Here is a 17,863-nt window from a genome sequence, read left to right on the forward strand (position 1 = left end):
CACCAGAACATAGTCCTGACACACACAATGATGTTAGGTTCTATAGATTCTATAGGTTGTATAGATTCTATAGGTTATATATATATATTATATAGATTCTATAGGTTATATATATTATATAGATTCTATAGGTTCTATAGAGTTCTATAGATTCTATAGGTTATATATATTATATAGATTCTATAGGTTATATATATATATTATAGATTCTATAGGTTCTATATACATTATATAGATTCTATAGGTTCTATAGATTCTATATGTCACGATCGACCATGGGAGAGAGAGAGGACCAAGGCGCAGCGTGTAAAAAATACATCTTCTCTTTATTTAGGAGATGAACGAACGAAGCAAAAAATAGACGACCGTGAAGCTATAACCGAACAAAATGCAAACATGCAACCTAGACACAGACCTAGACAATGACCCCACAAAAACATGATGCCTATGGCCGCCTAAAATATGGCTCCCAATCAGAGACAAATGAAAGACATCTGTCTCTAATTGAGAACCACTCAGGCAACCATAGACATACCTAGAACATTCACTCAACCATAGACATACCTAGAAACACTCACTCAACACAAACCCATACACTAAACCCAACACCCCTCTTTCCATATAACCACCCAAAACGAGACAAAACACAAACCTTCCCCATGTCACACCCTGACCTAACTAAAATAATAAAGAAAACAACGAATACTAAGGCCAGGGCGTGACACTATAGAGTTCTATAGATTCTATAGGTTATATATATTATATAGATTCTATAGGTTCTGTAGATTCTATAGGTTGTATAGATGTCATAAGTTCTATAGATTCTATAGGTTATATATATCATATAGATTATATAGGTTGCATAGATTATATAGGTTGTATATATATTATATAGATTCTATAGGTTGTATAGATTCTATAGGTTCTATATATTATGTAGATTCTATAGGTTGTATAGATTCTATAGGTTATGTAGATTCTATAGGTTATATAGATTCTATAGATTGTTCACCACCAGAACATAGTCCTAATTGTAACGGCAGTCTAGCTCTTCCTCCTCCTCGGACGAAGAGAGGCGAGAAGGATCGGAGGACCAATGTGCAGCGTGGTAAGTTTCCATGATTTAATTAATAACACGAAAACAAGACACTATACAAAATAACAAACAAACTAACCGTCACAGTCCCGTGTGGCACAAACACTGACACAGGAAACCACCACCCACAAAATCCCAACACAAAACAAGCCACCTATATATGATTCTCAATCAGGGACAACGATTGACAGCTGCCTCTGATTGAGAACCATATTAGGCTGAACACAGAAACAGACGAACTAGACACACAACATAGAATGCCCACCCAGCTCACGTCCTGACCAACACTAAACAAGCAAAACACATAAGAACTATGGTCAAGACGTGACACTAATAGAAACATATGTAACAGGTAAAAATTTGAAATTTATACCTGCAGTAGTAGTATAGCTATTTTCTTACTGTGACAACGTGAGGTTTGTTGTGAGAAACAACATGAGGTTTGGTGTGAGAAACAACATGAGGTTTGGTGTGAGAAACAACATGAGGTTTGGTGTGAGAAACAACATGAGGTTTGGTGTGAGAAACAACATGAGGTTTGTTGTGAGAAACAGCATGAGGTTTGGTGGAGTTGAGCTAGAATCACAGGATATGTGGATCTATGTATTTTTTTAATGTTTTATTTAACTAGGCAAGTCAGTTAAGAAGAAATTGTTATTTACAATGAAGGCCTACCCCGGCCAATCCCTGACAACGCTGGGCCAATTGTGCGCCGCCCTATGGGACTCCCAATCACGGCCGGATGTGATGCAGCCTGGATTCGAACCAGGGACTGTAGTGACGCCTCTTGCACTGAGATGCAGTGCCTTAGACCGCTGCGCCACTCGGGAGTATTATTCAGTACAGTGTAGACATTGGCCCAGCCTTGCTGGATGGACTCACCAGCCAGAGTGTTTTGCCATCAGGGACCTGGACAGTCAGAAAGATCTCGTTGTCTGTCACGTCCAGAATGATCTGGTTCTCCGAGACCAGAACGCTACGGCAACCATAACCATGGGGACAGAAGGAGGCATTGGCATGGCCTGGAAGAGGAATGATGATCATTCACATCACAAAGAGATTACAACTGTCAAAAGATTAAACTGTCAAAAGATTAAACTGCCAAAAGATTAAACTGTCAAAAGATTCAACTGTCAAAAGATTAAACTGTCAAAAGATTCAACTGTCAAAAGATTCAACTGTCAAAAGATTCAACTGCCAAAAGATTCAACTGCCAAAAGATTCAACTGTCAAAAGATTACAACTGCCAAAAGATTCAAAAGATTTTTCAGTCTCCTTACTTGGATCCTGTGTTTTGCTCATTTGACTCATTCATGAAAGTCCTAAAAGTATTCTGCTATTGAGCATTTGTAGGACCTCAAATGACACACGGCTTTATCTTTGGCTTTTATACATAAATGTTTGACTAGGAATGTCTTGAAGATTGACCAGTAGATCACGATCGACAGATTGGTGACCACTGATGTACTGTAGGTGGTGTGGGTGATGGGGCTCACCCTGCCAGATGCGTCCCCCGTTGATGAAGACCCGGACAGGGTAGGTGGGGTGGAGGGGCTGGTGGTAGTGGAGGATGAACACGTAGCGACCCAGAGTGTGGACACGGGCAGAGTACACTGCTGCATTCTGGAGTACAGGAAGAGACAGAACATATTTACATGGATCCCTGAAGTCATTATTTTTAAGAAAACGACAGTGAGAAGTTTAAAAAAAAATATGAGTAGTATGTGACTTTCAGAATATGTTATCGATCTGTGGGGAATGACGATGAGGGGAGATCTAGAAAGTGAGGAGATATAAGAAATGAGTTGTTGCTTTTTGATAATAAATGAACACCTAAAGTCAGCTCTCTCCTGAGAAAGAGGTTCCCAAATAAAATGTCCTCGACCAGGTACCGGAGTAAAATGACGACAAAATAAAATACATTTAAAGAGGTACCTGGCTGTTATCCAGGCGGAAGTGGTCCACGTTATCCACAGCGGTGGGAGGTCGGGCTCCTGCCGGCTCTAGGGGGGAGTCATCAGGGGAGGCCAGGACAGGCTCCTGGACCGATAACCCTTGACCTTCCTTCAACACCAGCGAATCAGACGGGGTCTGGAACCTCGACGCAATACAGGATGAACTGGGATAGGAGAAATAGAGGAGGGAGTGGAAGAAGAAGGGAAAGGAGAGGGTAGAGGAAGAGAGAGTAGGGTAGAGGGCGAGGAGAGGAGGGGGTAGAGGGAGAGGAGGGGAGAGGGTGGGAGGGAAGAGGGTAGAGGGCGAGGAGAGGAGGGGGTAGAGAGAGAGGGTAGAGGGAGAGGAGGGGAGAGGGTAGGAGGGAGGGAGGGAGGGTAGAGGGCGAGGAGAGGAGGGGGTAGAGAGAGAGGGTAGAGGGAGAGGAGGGGAGAGGGTAGGAGGGAGGGAGGGAGGGAAGAAGAAGACGAGAGGAGGGGAGAGGGTAGGAGGGAGGGAGATGGTAGAGGAAGAGGAAAGGGTAGAGGGAGAGGACGGGAGAAGGTAGGAGGGAGGGAGAGGGTAGAAGGAGAGGAGAGGAGGAGTGAGGGAAGAGGGGACGAGAAGAGAGGAGAAGAGAAGAGAATGGAGGGAGGAACAAAGGGAAGGGGAGAAAAGAGAGTGTACCTATAGTAAGTCTAGGTGATAGTAAAGGTGTCTGGTCTGGTTACCTGTCAGGTGAGATACAGTGGATCTACAGTAAGTCTAGGTGATAGTAAAGGTGTCTGGTTACCTGTCAGGTGAGATAGTGTACCTACTGTAAGTCTAGGTGATAGTAAAGGTGTCTGGTCTGGTTACCTGTCAGGTCAGATACAGTGTACCTACAGTAAGTCTAGGTGATAGTAAAGGTGTCTGGTCTGGTTACCTGTCAGGTGAGATACAGTGGACCTACAGTAAGTCTAGGTGATAGTAAAGGTGTCTGGTTACCTGTCAGGTGAGATACAGTGGATCTACATTAAGTCTAGGTGATAGTAAAGGTGTCTGGTCTGGTTACCTGTCAGGTGAGATACAGTGTACCTACAGTAAGTCTAGGTGATAGTAAAGGTGCCTGGTCTGGTTACCTGTCAGGTGAGATACAGTGGATCTTCAGTAAGTCTAGGTGATAGTAAAGGTGTCTGGTCTGGTTACCTGTCAGGCGAGATACAGTGTACCTACAGTAAGTCTAGATGATAGTAAAGGTGTCTGGTCTGGTTACCTGTCAGGTGAGATACAGTGTATCTACAGTAAGTCTAGATGATAGTAAAGGTGTCTGGTCTGGTTACCTGTCAGGTGAGATACAGTGTATCTACAGTAAGTCTAGATGATAGTAAAGGTGTCTGGTTACCTGTCAGGTGAGATACAATGGACCTTAGGCACCAGGTATTCCATAGTGAACTTCTCCCGAGGAACCAGGTACACTTTGTGCTGAAAAACACAAGATCCGTGTCAGCAAATGTATAGACCTTGTATTATATCTCCGTATGGATCCTAAACATCCGGGAAGCAGGTACACTTTGTGCTGGGGGAAAGATCAACAAAGGTTCCTTTAAAGGCCCAGTGCACTCAAAAATGTGATTTCCCTGTGTTTTATACATATTTCCACACTATGAGGTTGGAATAATATTGCGAAAATGCCCTTTTAGTATAAGAGCCTGTTTTGGTGGGTTGGAGTTTTGGCCTTCCATGGTGACATCACCATGTGCTAAATTAGTTAATGGACCAATAAGAAAGAAAGTTCCAAACCTCTTTGTCAATAACAGCAAATTTTCAGTTTTCCCCTCCCCACTCTGAGACAGTCCTAGTAAGATTCTTGCTTGAGAAATTGCCCTTTGCTAAGAAGCTATTTTTTTTTTTTTTTTTTACCATTTTAATTGAAAACAATTAATTGCTACCAAGAAACGATTCGATATTGAGATAAAAATGGCTGCAGAGAACCTTCAACCGAAGCAAATACAAAGGGTGAGAGGTGACAACCTTGTCTTGTGCCTCTACAAATAAAAATCACCTTTGAAACATGATTTGAAGGTCAAACAATGACTGCGTCCCAATAATCTCTCCTTCCACCTGTTCACTTCTCCCCACTAGTTTAAAAGCATTGGATTGGTGTAGGCATGGGCTAGAGGGAGTTTCCATATGCCGGTCGTTTCCTTTGGGGAATAGGAGAGATGATTGAAAATAATGGAGATGCCTGCTATTTTACGATCCCGTAACCAATTGTACTATTGTGTATGGGCTAAAGGGAGTTTCCACATCAATCATTTATTTTCAAATCCATGAAGGTAAGTGAATGTAGGCATACTTCAGGAGAAAAGAGAGATGATTTAAAAACCAAGCATCGCTGACCATCTGCTGCTCCAAGCATTGCTGACCATCTGCTGCTCCAAGCATTGCTGACCATCTGCTGCTCCAAGCATTGCTGACCATCTGCTGCTCCAAGCATTGCTGACCATCTGCTGCTCCAAGCATTGCTGACCATCTGCTGCTCCAAGCATTGCTGACCATCTGCTGCTCCATGCATTGCTGACCATCTGCTGCTCCATGCATTGCTGACCATCTGCTGCTCCAAGCATTGCTGACCATCTGCTGCTCCAAGCATTGCTGACCATCTGCTGCTCCAAGCATTGCTGACCATCTGCTTCTCTCAGCATTGCTGACCATCTGCTGCTCCAAGCATTGCTGACCATCTGCTGCTCCAAGTATTGCTGACCATCTGCTGCTCCAAGCATTGCTGACCATCTGCTGCTCCAAGCATTGCTGACCATCTGCTGCTCCAAGCATTGCTGACCATCTGCTGCTCCAAGCATTGCTGACCATCTGCTGCTCCATGCATTGCTGACCATCTGCTGCTCCATGCATTGCTGACCATCTGCTGCTCCAAGCATTGCTGACCATCTGCTGCTCCAAGCATTGCTGACCATCTGCTGCTCCAAGCATTGCTGACCATCTGCTTCTCTCAGCATTGCTGACCATCTGCTGCTCCAAGCATTGCTGACCATCTGCTGCTCCAAGTATTGCTGACCATCTGCTGCTCTAAGCATTGCTGACCATCTGCTGCTCCAAGCATTGCTGACCATCTGCTGCTCCAAGCATTGCTGACCATCTGCTGCTCTCAGCATTGCTGACCATCTGCTGCTCTAAGCATTGCTGACCATCTGCTGCTCTGTGTTTAACCCATCATGTTGATAAAGCGGCAGGTAGCCTAGCGGTTAAGAGCGTTGAGCCAGTAACCGAAAAGGTCGTTGGTTCGAATCCCAGAAGCCGACTAGTTGAAAAACCTGTCAATGTGCCCTTGAGCAAGGCACTTAACCTTAATTGCTCCTGTAAATCAGTCTGGATAAAAGTGTCTGCTAAATAACTAGCATGTATATACACATTACCAGGAAGAAGCTGGCTCTGTCAGCGATCAGTTGGACCTCAGCATCAGTAGGGAGAGTAAAGACAGCCACGCGATTCATCTCATCGATGGTTACCACCCGACACAGGAAACTACACACAGATGAAAGAGTGAGAGAGAGACAGGGATGAATGATCGGTCAAGCTACACATTGAGAAGAGATAACATCCATTCATGAAACACCAATGGCAGCCAGCTTCCTTTGTTGACAGCAACAGCTGTAAACAACACACACACACACACACACACACACACACCTGTATTTGCAGGGCAGCAGTGTGACGTGGTGCTGGTGTATCCTTCCACCAGGTGTGTTGACGGACACGGAGATGGTCTGTGGTGCTTCCTCCTCACTGGCGTATTCTACCACCAGAACATAGTCCCCAGGACGCTGCACACGGCTACGCATCTGGACATTTAGCTGGTAGAGGAGAGACCCCATTACAGTCAGTGTTAACCCAGCTATGCTTCTGGACATGTAGCTGGTAGAGGAGAGATCCTATTACAGTCAGTGTTAACCCAGCTATGCTTCTGGACATGTAGCTGAGAGAGGAGAGACCCTATTACAGTCAGTGTAACCCAGCTATGCTTCTGGACATGTAGCTGGTAGAGGAGAGACTCTATTACAGTCAGTGTTAACCCAGCTATGCATCTGGACATGTAGCTGAGAGAGGAGAGACCCTTTTACAGTCAGTGTTAACCCAGCTATGCTTCTGGACATGTAGCTGGTAGAGGAGAGACTCTATTACAGTCAGTGTTAACCCAGCTATGCTTCTGGACATTTAGCTGGTAGAGGAGAGACTCTATTACAGTCAGTGTTAACCCAGCTATGCTTCTGGACATGTAGCTGGTAGAGGAGAGATCCTATTACAGTCAGTGTTAACCCAGCTATGCTTCTGGACATGTAGCTGAGAGCGGAGAGACCCTATTACAGTCAGTGTTAACCCAGCTATGCATCTGGACATGTAGCTGGTAGAGGAGAGACTCTATTACAGTCAGTGTTAACCCAGCTATGCTTCTGGACATGTAGCTGGTAGAGGAGAGACTCTATTACAATCAGTGTAACCCAGCTATGCTTCTGGACATGTAGCTGAGAGAGGAGAGACCCTATTACAGTCAGTGTTAACCCAGCTATGCTTCTGGACATGTAGCTGGTAGAGGAGAGACTCTATTACAGTCAGTGTTAACCCAGCTATGCATCTGGACATTTAGCTGAGAGAGGAGAGACTCTATTACAGTCAGTGTTAACCCAGCTATGCTTCTGGACATGTAGCTGAGAGAGGAGAGACCCTATTACAGTCAGTGTTAACCCAGCTATGCATCTGGACATGTAGCTGAGAGAGGAGAGACTCTATTACAGTCAGTGTTAACCCAGCTATGCTTCTGGACATGTAGCTGGTAGAGGAGAGACTCTATTACAGTCAGTGTTAACCCAGCTATGCATCTGGACATTTAGCTGGTAGAGGAGAGACTCTATTACAGTCAGTGTTAACCCAGCTATGCTTCTGGACATTTAGCTGAGAGAGGAGAGACTCTATTACAGTCAGTGTTAACCCAGCTATGCTTCTGGACATTTAGCTGGTAGAGGAGAGACTCTATTACAGTCAGTGTTAACCCAGCTATGCTTCTGGACATTTAGCTGGTAGAGGAGACCCTATTACAGTCACTGTTAAGTCATTACGTTTAAAGTTATAACATACTCATCTATACCATCACACACACACACACACACACACACACACACACACACGCACAGACCACTCTCCTTCTCTACTCACATTGCTGCCACTGCAGACGGCCATGTCAGGGTGGCGAGGGGTGACCCTCTCCTGCTGACAGGGTCTGGGCAGGTGGTTGTCGAACCTGCAGCTGGCATCGTTACCAGAGATGGAGGGGAACCCATCCAGAGACAGGTAATTGTAGAGCAAACAGCTATCAGGGAGAGACACAGAGAGACAAGTTCAAGTCTAGTCTAGTGCTGTAATACTGTATATAACAGAGATACTGAGCCTTTAGAAAACAGATTGTACCTAAATAATATGACTTAAGGGGGTTTGTGATTAACATCCAATGCAACAGACAAAAAGATGGACAAGGGGGGGGGGGGGTGAAGAGGAGGAAGAGGAGGAGGATGAAGAAGAGGAGGTGGAGGAGGAAGAGGAGGTGGAGGAGGATGGGGAAGAGGTAGAGGGGGGAGAGGAGGAAGAAGAGGAGGTGGAAGAAGAGGGGGATAAAGAGGAAGAGGAGGAGGATGAAGAGAAAGAGGAGGATGAAGAGGAAGAGGAAGAAGAGCTAGAATAAGAAGATGATTTTTTTTTTTTTTTTTTTATTTATTTCACCTTTATTTAACCAGGTAGGCAAATTGAGAACACGTTCTCATTTACAATTGCGACCTGGCCAAGATAAAGCAAAGCAGTTCGACACATACAACAACACATAGTTACACATGGAGTAAAACAAACATACAGTCAATAATACAGTGAAAAATAAGTCTATATACAATATGAGCAAGTGAGGTGAGATAAGGGAGGTGAAGGCAAACAAAATATATAAATAAATAAAAATATAAAAAGGCCATGGTGGCGAATTAAATACAATATAGCAAGTAAAAAAAAGTAAAAAAAGTAGAGATAGTAGAGATAGAAAAAAGTAGAGATAGAAATAATGGGGTGCAAAGGAGCAAAATAAATAAATAAATAAATACAGTAGGTAAAGAGGTAGTTGTTTGGGTTAAATTATAGATGGGCTATGTACAGGTGCAGTAATCTATGAGCTGCTCTGACAGCTGGTGCTTAAAGCTAGTGAGGGAGATAAGTGTTTCCAGTTTCAGAGATTTTTGTAGTTCGTTCCAGTCATTGGCAGCAGAGAACTGGAAGGAGAGGCGGCCAAAGGAAGAATTGGTTTTGGGGGTGACCAGAGAGATATACCTGCTGGAGCGCGTGCTACAGGTAGGTGCTGCTATGGTGACCAGCGAGCTGAGATAAGGGGGGACTTTACCTAGCAGGGTCTTGTAGATGACCTGGAGCCAGTGGGTTTGACGACGAGTATGAAGCGAGGGCCAGCCAACGAGAGCATACAGGTCGCAGTGGTGGGTGGTATATGGGGCTTTGGTGACAAAACGGATGGCACTGTGATAGACTGCATCCAATTTATTGAGTAGGGTTTTGGAGGCTATTTTGTAAATGACATCACCGAAGTCGAGGATTGGTAGGATGGTCAGTTTTACAAGGGTATGTTTGGCAGCATGAGTGAAGGATGCTTTGTTCCGGAATAGGAAGCCAATTCTAGATTTAACTTTGGATTGGAGATGTTTGATGTGAGTCTGGAAGGAGAGTTTACAGTCTAACCAGACACCTAGGTATTTGTAGTTGTCCACATATTCTAAGTCAGAGCCGTCCAGAATTGGAGGAGGAGAAAGAAGAGGTGGAAGAGGAGGAGGGGGAAGAGGGGGAAGAGGAGGAGGAAGAAGAGGATGGGGAAGAGGACTTACTTGTGGCTGTTGTCCGGTTCAGGCCTGTAGGAGCATGGCTCAGTTACTTTGATCTGGAGGATGGGAGCTTCATAGTAGGCACTGGGCAGGAGCACCAGGTAGTCCTTTAAAAACACACTCCATATCAATCACAAGTCATCCATTTAAATCATATACATGATGGCAAATGTCATGTGTCACATTGTATTATGCACTGGGCAGGAGCACCACATTGTCCAATAGGGAGGACGATGGATGTTACACAACAACAACACATTGTCCAATAGGGAGGACGATGGATGTTACACAACAACACATTGTCCAATAGGGAGGACGATGGATGTTACACAACAACAACACATTGTCCAATAGGGAGGACGATGGATGTTACACAACAACAACACATTGTCTAATAGGGAGGACGATGGATGTTACACAACAACACATTGTCCAATCGGGAGAACGATGGATGTTACACAACAACACATTGTCTAATAGGGAGGACGATGGATGTTACACAACAACAACACATTGTCCAATAGGGAGGACGATGGATGTTACACAACAACAACACATTGTCCAATAGGGAGGACGATGGATGTTACACAACAACAACACATTGTCCAATAGGGAGGACGATGGATGTTACACAACAACACATTGTCCAATAGGGAGGACGATGGATGTTACACAACAACACATTGTCTAATAGGGAGGACGATGGATGTTACACAACAACAACACATTGTCCAATAGGGAGGACGATGGATGTTACACAACAACAACACATTGTCCAATAGGGAGGACGATGGATGTTACACAACAACACATTGTCCAATAGGGAGGACGATGGATGTTACACAGCAACACATTGTCCAATAGGGAGGGCGATGGATGTTACACAACAACAACACATTGTCCAATAGGGAGGACGATGGATGTTACACAACAACACATTGTCCAATAGGGAGGACGATGGATGTTACACAACAACACATTGTCCAATAGGGAGGACGATGGATGTTACACAGCAACACATTGTCCAATAGGGAGGACGATGGATGTTACACAACAACACATTGTCCAATAGGGAGGACGATGGATGTTACACAACAACACATTGTCCAATAGGGAGGACCGATGGATGTTACACAACAACAACACATTGTCCAATAGGGAGGACCGATGGATGTTACACAACAACAACACATTGTCCAATAGGGAGGGCGATGGATGTTACACAACAACACATTGTCCAATAGGGAGGACCGATGGATGTTACACAACAACAACACATTGTCCAATAGGGAGGGCGATGGATGTTACACAACAACACATTGTCCAATAGGGAGGACCGATGGATGTTACACAACAACAACACATTGTCCAATAGGGAGGACCGATGGATGTTACACACACAGACTCAACATCTGAAATATACTTCATTCATTTAAATGGTATACACTGACAGAGTATCCTTCCTTCCTTATGACCATCGCGGTCAACTTCCGACTTCCTAAATCTGGGCGAACAATAGTAACCGTATCCAATATATAGGCTAAATGTATAGGCTTCTCACCAGCAGTATGCCCTCAGCTTCGATGATCACGGTCCAGGTACCAGGGTTAAGAACGAATGGTTCTACAAAGTTATTCTGGGGCACATTGACAAAGGTAGGTTCTGAGCTGGGGGCAAACACAATCTGTTTGGACTGTTCTGAGCCTGGGGGGAGGGAAAGAAAGAGAAAGAGAAAAAGAGAGAGAGCGAGAGAGAGAGAGTTAGAGATGCAGAAATTAATTAAATTAAATTCCAATCAAATAACAGTATAATGTGGAGTGGTTCAATAGTGAATACAAGGTGTTGTGAAAAGGAAAATCTGTCAACTTTACTTGTCAAGAGAGGATAATATACATTTGTGACTGTATACAACTACAACTGCATAAGTAGTTTCATAAAGCAACCAGAAAGAATGCAATCATTTTCCTTTAATTCATCTCTACAAACAATTAGATACTGTAGTCAGGTCTGGTCATTTCTGATCAGCTGGTCTGTGAAACGTACCTTTCCGGCTCTTCTGATAGGCTGTTATTTTGCCATTGGAGACAGCAGCCTCAGTGTTTACATATCTGAGGATGAACCTCGTGAGGTAGACATCCACCTCACTCACGTGCACCGACAGTTTGACCGTGTTCTGAGGGACGAAGAGGGGGAGGAGGAGGAAGAGGATGAGGAGGTGGAAGAAGTGGAAGAGGTGGAAATGAAGGCGGTGGAGGAAGAGGAGGGTACAGGAGGAAGAGGAGGAGAGGGGTAGAAGAGGAGGAAGAGGAGAGGGAGGTAGAAGAGGATGAGTAGGTGGAAGAAGTGGAAGAGGTGGAAATGAAGGTGGTGGAGGAAGAGGAGGGTAGAAGAGGATGAAGAGGAGAGGGTAGAGGAGGGGGAAGAGGTAAAGAAAATAATAAGGTCTGTGTTAAAGACCCTGTGGTAGGATAACAGGTTAGAGGACTGGGGGGGGGGGGGTTGAGGGGTCAGGGTTTCCAGTGCCTAAGAAACCGTTGACCAATGACAGGAAGTGCAGCCACAGCCAGTTCTAGACCCCGCCTCTGCATGCCACTACTAGCTAATCACCAGCCGCCTCTGTTAGAGGCCACACTCACACCCAGCCTCTCTATCCATGGGGAGAAGAGAGCGAGGGAAGAAGTGAAAGGAGAGCAGGGAGGAGAGGAGAAGAAAGGAGGGACTGGGAGAAGAAGGGTTAGGGCTGCATCACAAATGACCTATTTCCTATATAGTGCACTATATAGGGAATAGGGTACCATTTTGGGTGGAAGCCTAGGATACCACTGAGTCCGACACTTACAGTTGCCACACGTGGAGTTGTTCCCATCTTCCAGGATGGACACCCTGCCCATCATGTCCAGGCCACCGCGGTTCACATAGTGCAAGACTATTTGAAACAGGTCCGGAGAGCTAACCGAGACTTGAACCACCACCTTAGACTGGCGGGAGGACATGGAGGGAAATGGAGAGGTAGGGGGGAAGGGAGGAAGGAGGGGGGATGGAGAGGAGGAGGGGGGATGGAGAGGAGGAGGGGGGATGGAGAGGAGGAGAGAGGAGAGGGAGGATGGAGAGGAGGGGAGAGGAGAGGGAGGAAGGAGGGGGGGAGGGAGGAAGGGGGGGGGGGTGGAGAGGAGGAGAGGGAGGAAGGAGGGGGATGGAGAGGAGGGGAGAGGAGGGAAGGAAGGGGGGTGGAGAGGAGGGGAGAAGAGGGAAGAAAGAGGAGGAAGGAGTGAGGATGGAGGAGGAGAAAGGGAAGAGGAGAAGGGATGGAGAGGAGGCGAAAGAAGGAAGAGGGAGAGGAGGAAGGAGGGAGGATGGAGGAGGAGAGAGGGAAGAGGAGAAGGGATGGAGAGGAGGGGAGAGAAGGAAGAGGGAGAGGAGGAAGGAGGGAGGATGGGGGAGGAGAGAGTGAAGGGAGATGAGGGTGGGGGGGAGGAGGGAGGGAGGAGGAGAGGGGATGGAGAGGAGTGGAGAGGAGGGAGGGGAGAGGAGGAAGGAGGGAAGGGAGATGAGGGTGGGAGGGGAGATGAGGAAGGAAGGTGGTACAGGAGAGAGGGATAGAAAAGGCAAAAAGCAGGGAGGGAAGGCCACTCCTTAATACCAATAACACCACCACCACTGCAGCCAAAACCAACCAGTCCAGCACCATAGAGATGGGAAGAGGGCGAACATCCTATCTTTGCCATTGACCGCTTATGTGACAGCATGGGCAGTGCTATTGAGGGCTCTCCATTTTAAAGTAGACCATTTCTTCTTGGTTCTTTTCTACTGCCATCTGCACTACTAGAATGTTTTATCAGAAATGTCATTTATTGGCTAATGCTGTGGACGGAAATGGACGGAATAATTTTGGAAATGGAAATGGACGGAATAATTTTGGCCTACGTCCTTTTCACGCAGTCTTGCCCCGCTACTGGTTGGATATGTGTAGTGTTTATAAGAAGGAGGGGAGCCTGCCTCTCGTCAGAAATCACATTTATTTTGGGGGGAGATTGCAACATATTACAGTTTCATTCAAGACAGAATAAACATGTTGTTTCAGGTGATAATAAAACATGTTTTGTTTAGTTACATTTTCGTCCACTTGTTTCTCTAACTTTATAGCAAGTCAAGCTAGCTTATGCAGAGCAGCTAATGTTAGCAAGCTAGCTTATGCAGAGCAGCTAATGTTAGCAAGCTAGCTTATGCAGAGCAGCTAATGTTAGCAAGCTAGCTTATGCAGAGCAGCTAATGTTAGCAAGCTAGCTAAAAGCTAGGCTAGGTGGAAGATACTGAAGCAGCACATAATAATTATCATCATAAACAAACATCATTACCATCACAAACATTTCCCGAATTCAAACGGGAGGCAACAGTCATATAATATTGACCTTCAATGTTATAATATTCAACATTGCTATTAAAATAGTACTAATTTATAGTACCTCGTTCTGTGGTTAGGTAACTTCCTGTTCTATTGACGGACTCTGGCCAGACTGTGGTTAGGTAACTTCCTGTTATATTGACACTCTGGCCGGACTGTGGTTAGCTAACTTCCTGTTCTATTGACACACTGGCCAGACTGTGGTTTGGTAACTTCCTGTTCTTTTGACGGACTCTGGTTGGACTGAAGATGATTCAGAGTTTGAAAAATTCCTGCAAATGCCACTCCGTTTGCGAATGGTCCCCATTGAAATGAATGACATCTGGCGCAACCCAACAGACTGTAAAGTTAGGATGGATGTGTAGGGGGCGTAATGCCTTCTGCTGACCTGGATGTAATTCTGTGATACTTCCTTAATCCATTGGAAGTCCCACCCAGTAGGCTACTTTAAAAATGGTGAAATCCCTCAATGGTGCTGCCCATTTTAAAACAGGACCAAGTGTGCCCGCTATCCATCTCTATGCCGAGCACACCCACCCCCGCCACTCCTCCTGCCACTCACCCACCCCCGCCACTCCTCCTGCCACACACCCACCCCCGCCACTCCTCCTGCCACTCACCCACCCCCGCCACTCCTCCTGCCACACACCCACCACCCACCTACGCCACTCACCCACCCCCGCCACTCCTCCTGCCACACACCCACCACCCACCTACGCCACTCACCCACCCCCGCCACTCCTCCTGCCACACACCCACCACCCACCTACGCCACTCACCCACCCCCGCCACTCCTCCTGCCACACACCCACCCCCCACCTACGCCACTCACCCACCCCCGCCACTCCTCCTGCCACACACCCACCACCCATCTACGCCACTCACCCACCCCCGCCACTCCTCCTGCCACACACCCACCACCCATCTACGCCACTCACCCACCCCCGCCACTCCTCCTGCCACACACCCACCACCCATCTACGCCACTCACCCACCCCCGCCACTCCTCCTGCCACACACCCACCACCCATCTACGCCACTCACCCACCCCCGCCACTCCTCCTGCCACACACCCACCACCCATCTACGCCACTCACCCACCCCCGCCACTCCTCCTGCCACACACCCACCACCCATCTACGCCACTCACCCACCCCCGCCACTCCTCCTGCCACACACCCACCACCCATCTACGCCACTCACCCACCCCCGCCACTCCTCCTGCCACACACCCACCACCCATCTACGCCACTCACCCACCCCCGCCACTCCTCCTGCCACACACCCACCACCCACCTACGCCACTCACCCACCCCCGCCACTCCTCCTGCCACACACCCACCACCCACCTACGCCACTCACCCAATCCCCGCCACTCCTCCTGCCACACACCCACCACCCACCTACGCCACTCACCCACCCCCGCCACTCCTCCTGCCACACACCCACCACCCACCTACGCCACTCACCCACCCCCGCCACTCCTCCTGCCACACACCCACCACCCACCTACGCCACTCACCCACCCCCGCCACTCCTCCTGCCACACACCCACCCCCCACCTACGCCACTCACCCACCCCCGCCACTCCTCCTGCCACACACCCGCCACCCACCCCCGCCACTCACCCACAACCCACCTACGCCACCCACCCCCGCCACTGCTCCTGCCACACACCCACCCCCCACCTACGCCACTCACCCACCCCCGCCACTCCTCTTGCCACACACCCGCCACCCACCCCCGCCACTCACCCACAACCCACCTACGCCACCCACCCCCGCCACTCCTCCTGCCACACACCCACCACCCACCTACGCCACTCACCCACCCCCGCCACTGCTCCTGCCACACACCCACCACTCACCCCCGCCACTGCTCCTGCCACACACCCGCCACCCACCCCCGCCACTCCTCCTGCCACACACCCACCACCCACCCCCGCCACTCACCCACAACCCACCTACGCCACCCACCCCCGCCACTGCTCCTGCCACACACCCACCCCCCACCTACGCCACTCACCCACCCCCGCCACTCCTCCTGCCACACACCCGCCACCCACCCCCGCCACTCACCCACAACCCACCTACGCCACCCACCCCCGCCACTGCTCCTGCCACACACCCACCCCCCACCTACGCCACTCACCCACCCCCGCCACTCCTCCTGCCACACACCCACCCCCCATCTACGCCACTCACCCACCCCCCATCTACGCCACTCACCCACCCCCGCCACTCCTCCTGCCACACACCCACCCCCCATCTACGCCACTCACCCACACCCGCCACTCCTCCTGCCACACACCCACCCCCCACCTACGCCACTCACCCACCCCCGCCACTCCTCCTGCCACACACCCGCCACTCACCCACCCCTGCCACTGCTCCTGCCACACACCCACCCCCCATCTACGCCACTCACCCACTCCCGCCACTCCTCCTGCCACACACCCACCCCCCATCTACGCCACTCACCCACCCCCGCCACTCCACCTGCCACACACCCACCCTCCATCTACGCCACTCACCCACCCCCGCCACTCCACCTGCCACACACCCACCACCCACCTACGCCACTCACACACCCCCGCCACTCCTCCTGCCACACACCCGCCACTCACCCACCCCCGCCACTCCTCCTGCCACACACCCACCTACGCCACTCACCCACCCCCGCCACTCCTCCTGCCACACACCCACCTACGCCACTCACACACCCCCGCCACTCCTCCTGCCACACACCCGCCACTCACCCACCCCCGCCACTCCTCCTGCCACTCACCCACCCCCGCCACTCCTCCTGCCACACACCCACCACCCACCTACGCCACTCACCCACCCCCGCCACTCCTCCTGCCACACACCCAGCAACCACCTACGCCACTCACCCACCCCCGCCACTCCTCCTGCCACACACCCACCACCCACCCACGCCACTCACCCACCCCCGCCACTCCTCCTGCCACACACCCACCAACCACCTACGCCACTCACCCACCCCCGCCACTCCTCCTGCCACACACCCACCACCCACCTACGCCACTCACCCACCCCTGCCACTCCTCCTGCCACACACACACCAACCACCTACGCCACTCACCAACCCCCGCCACTCCTCCTGCCACACACCCACCCCCCACCTACGCCACTCACCCACCCCGCCACTCCTCCTGCCACACACCCACCCCCCACCTACGCCACTCACCCACCCCCGCCACTCCTCCTGCCACACACCCGCCACTCACCCACCCCCGCCATTGCTCCTGCCACACACCCACCTCCCATCTACGCCACTCACCCACCCCCGCCACTCCTCCTGCCACACACCCACCCCCCATCTACGCCACTCACCCACCCCCGCCACACACCCAACCCCCATCTACGCCACTCACCCACCCCCGCCACTCCTCCTGCCACACACCCGCCACTCACCCACCCCCGCCACTGCTCCTGCCACACACCCACCTCCCATCTACGCCACTCACCCACCCCCGCCACTCCTCCTGCC

At 49.4% G+C, this 17,863-nt stretch overlaps 1 protein-coding gene across 1 annotated transcript in view; it reads right to left on the reverse strand.

Annotated features, from left to right (window-relative positions):
* The window catches only part of LOC129829554 (laminin subunit alpha-5-like), a 279,352-nt gene that overhangs the window by 135,926 nt on the left and 125,563 nt on the right, over positions 1-17,863 (reverse strand). Inside the window, exons 20-30 of the mRNA XM_055891310.1 lie at positions 11,992-12,121; positions 11,510-11,652; positions 9,952-10,055; positions 8,240-8,393; positions 6,719-6,882; positions 6,445-6,553; positions 4,413-4,492; positions 3,032-3,215; positions 2,593-2,719; positions 1,979-2,118; positions 1-15 (exon numbers count right to left, since the gene is read on the reverse strand). The exon at positions 1-15 is cut by the window's left edge and continues 101 nt beyond it. Coding sequence (XP_055747285.1) covers positions 1-15; positions 1,979-2,118; positions 2,593-2,719; positions 3,032-3,215; positions 4,413-4,492; positions 6,445-6,553; positions 6,719-6,882; positions 8,240-8,393; positions 9,952-10,055; positions 11,510-11,652; positions 11,992-12,121 — 1,350 coding nt within the window. The remainder of the gene's footprint in view (positions 16-1,978; positions 2,119-2,592; positions 2,720-3,031; positions 3,216-4,412; positions 4,493-6,444; positions 6,554-6,718; positions 6,883-8,239; positions 8,394-9,951; positions 10,056-11,509; positions 11,653-11,991; positions 12,122-17,863) is intronic.

The sequence above is a fragment of the Salvelinus fontinalis genome, chromosome 31 (assembly GCF_029448725.1).
Source record: "Salvelinus fontinalis isolate EN_2023a chromosome 31, ASM2944872v1, whole genome shotgun sequence".
NCBI lineage: Eukaryota > Metazoa > Chordata > Actinopteri > Salmoniformes > Salmonidae > Salvelinus > Salvelinus fontinalis.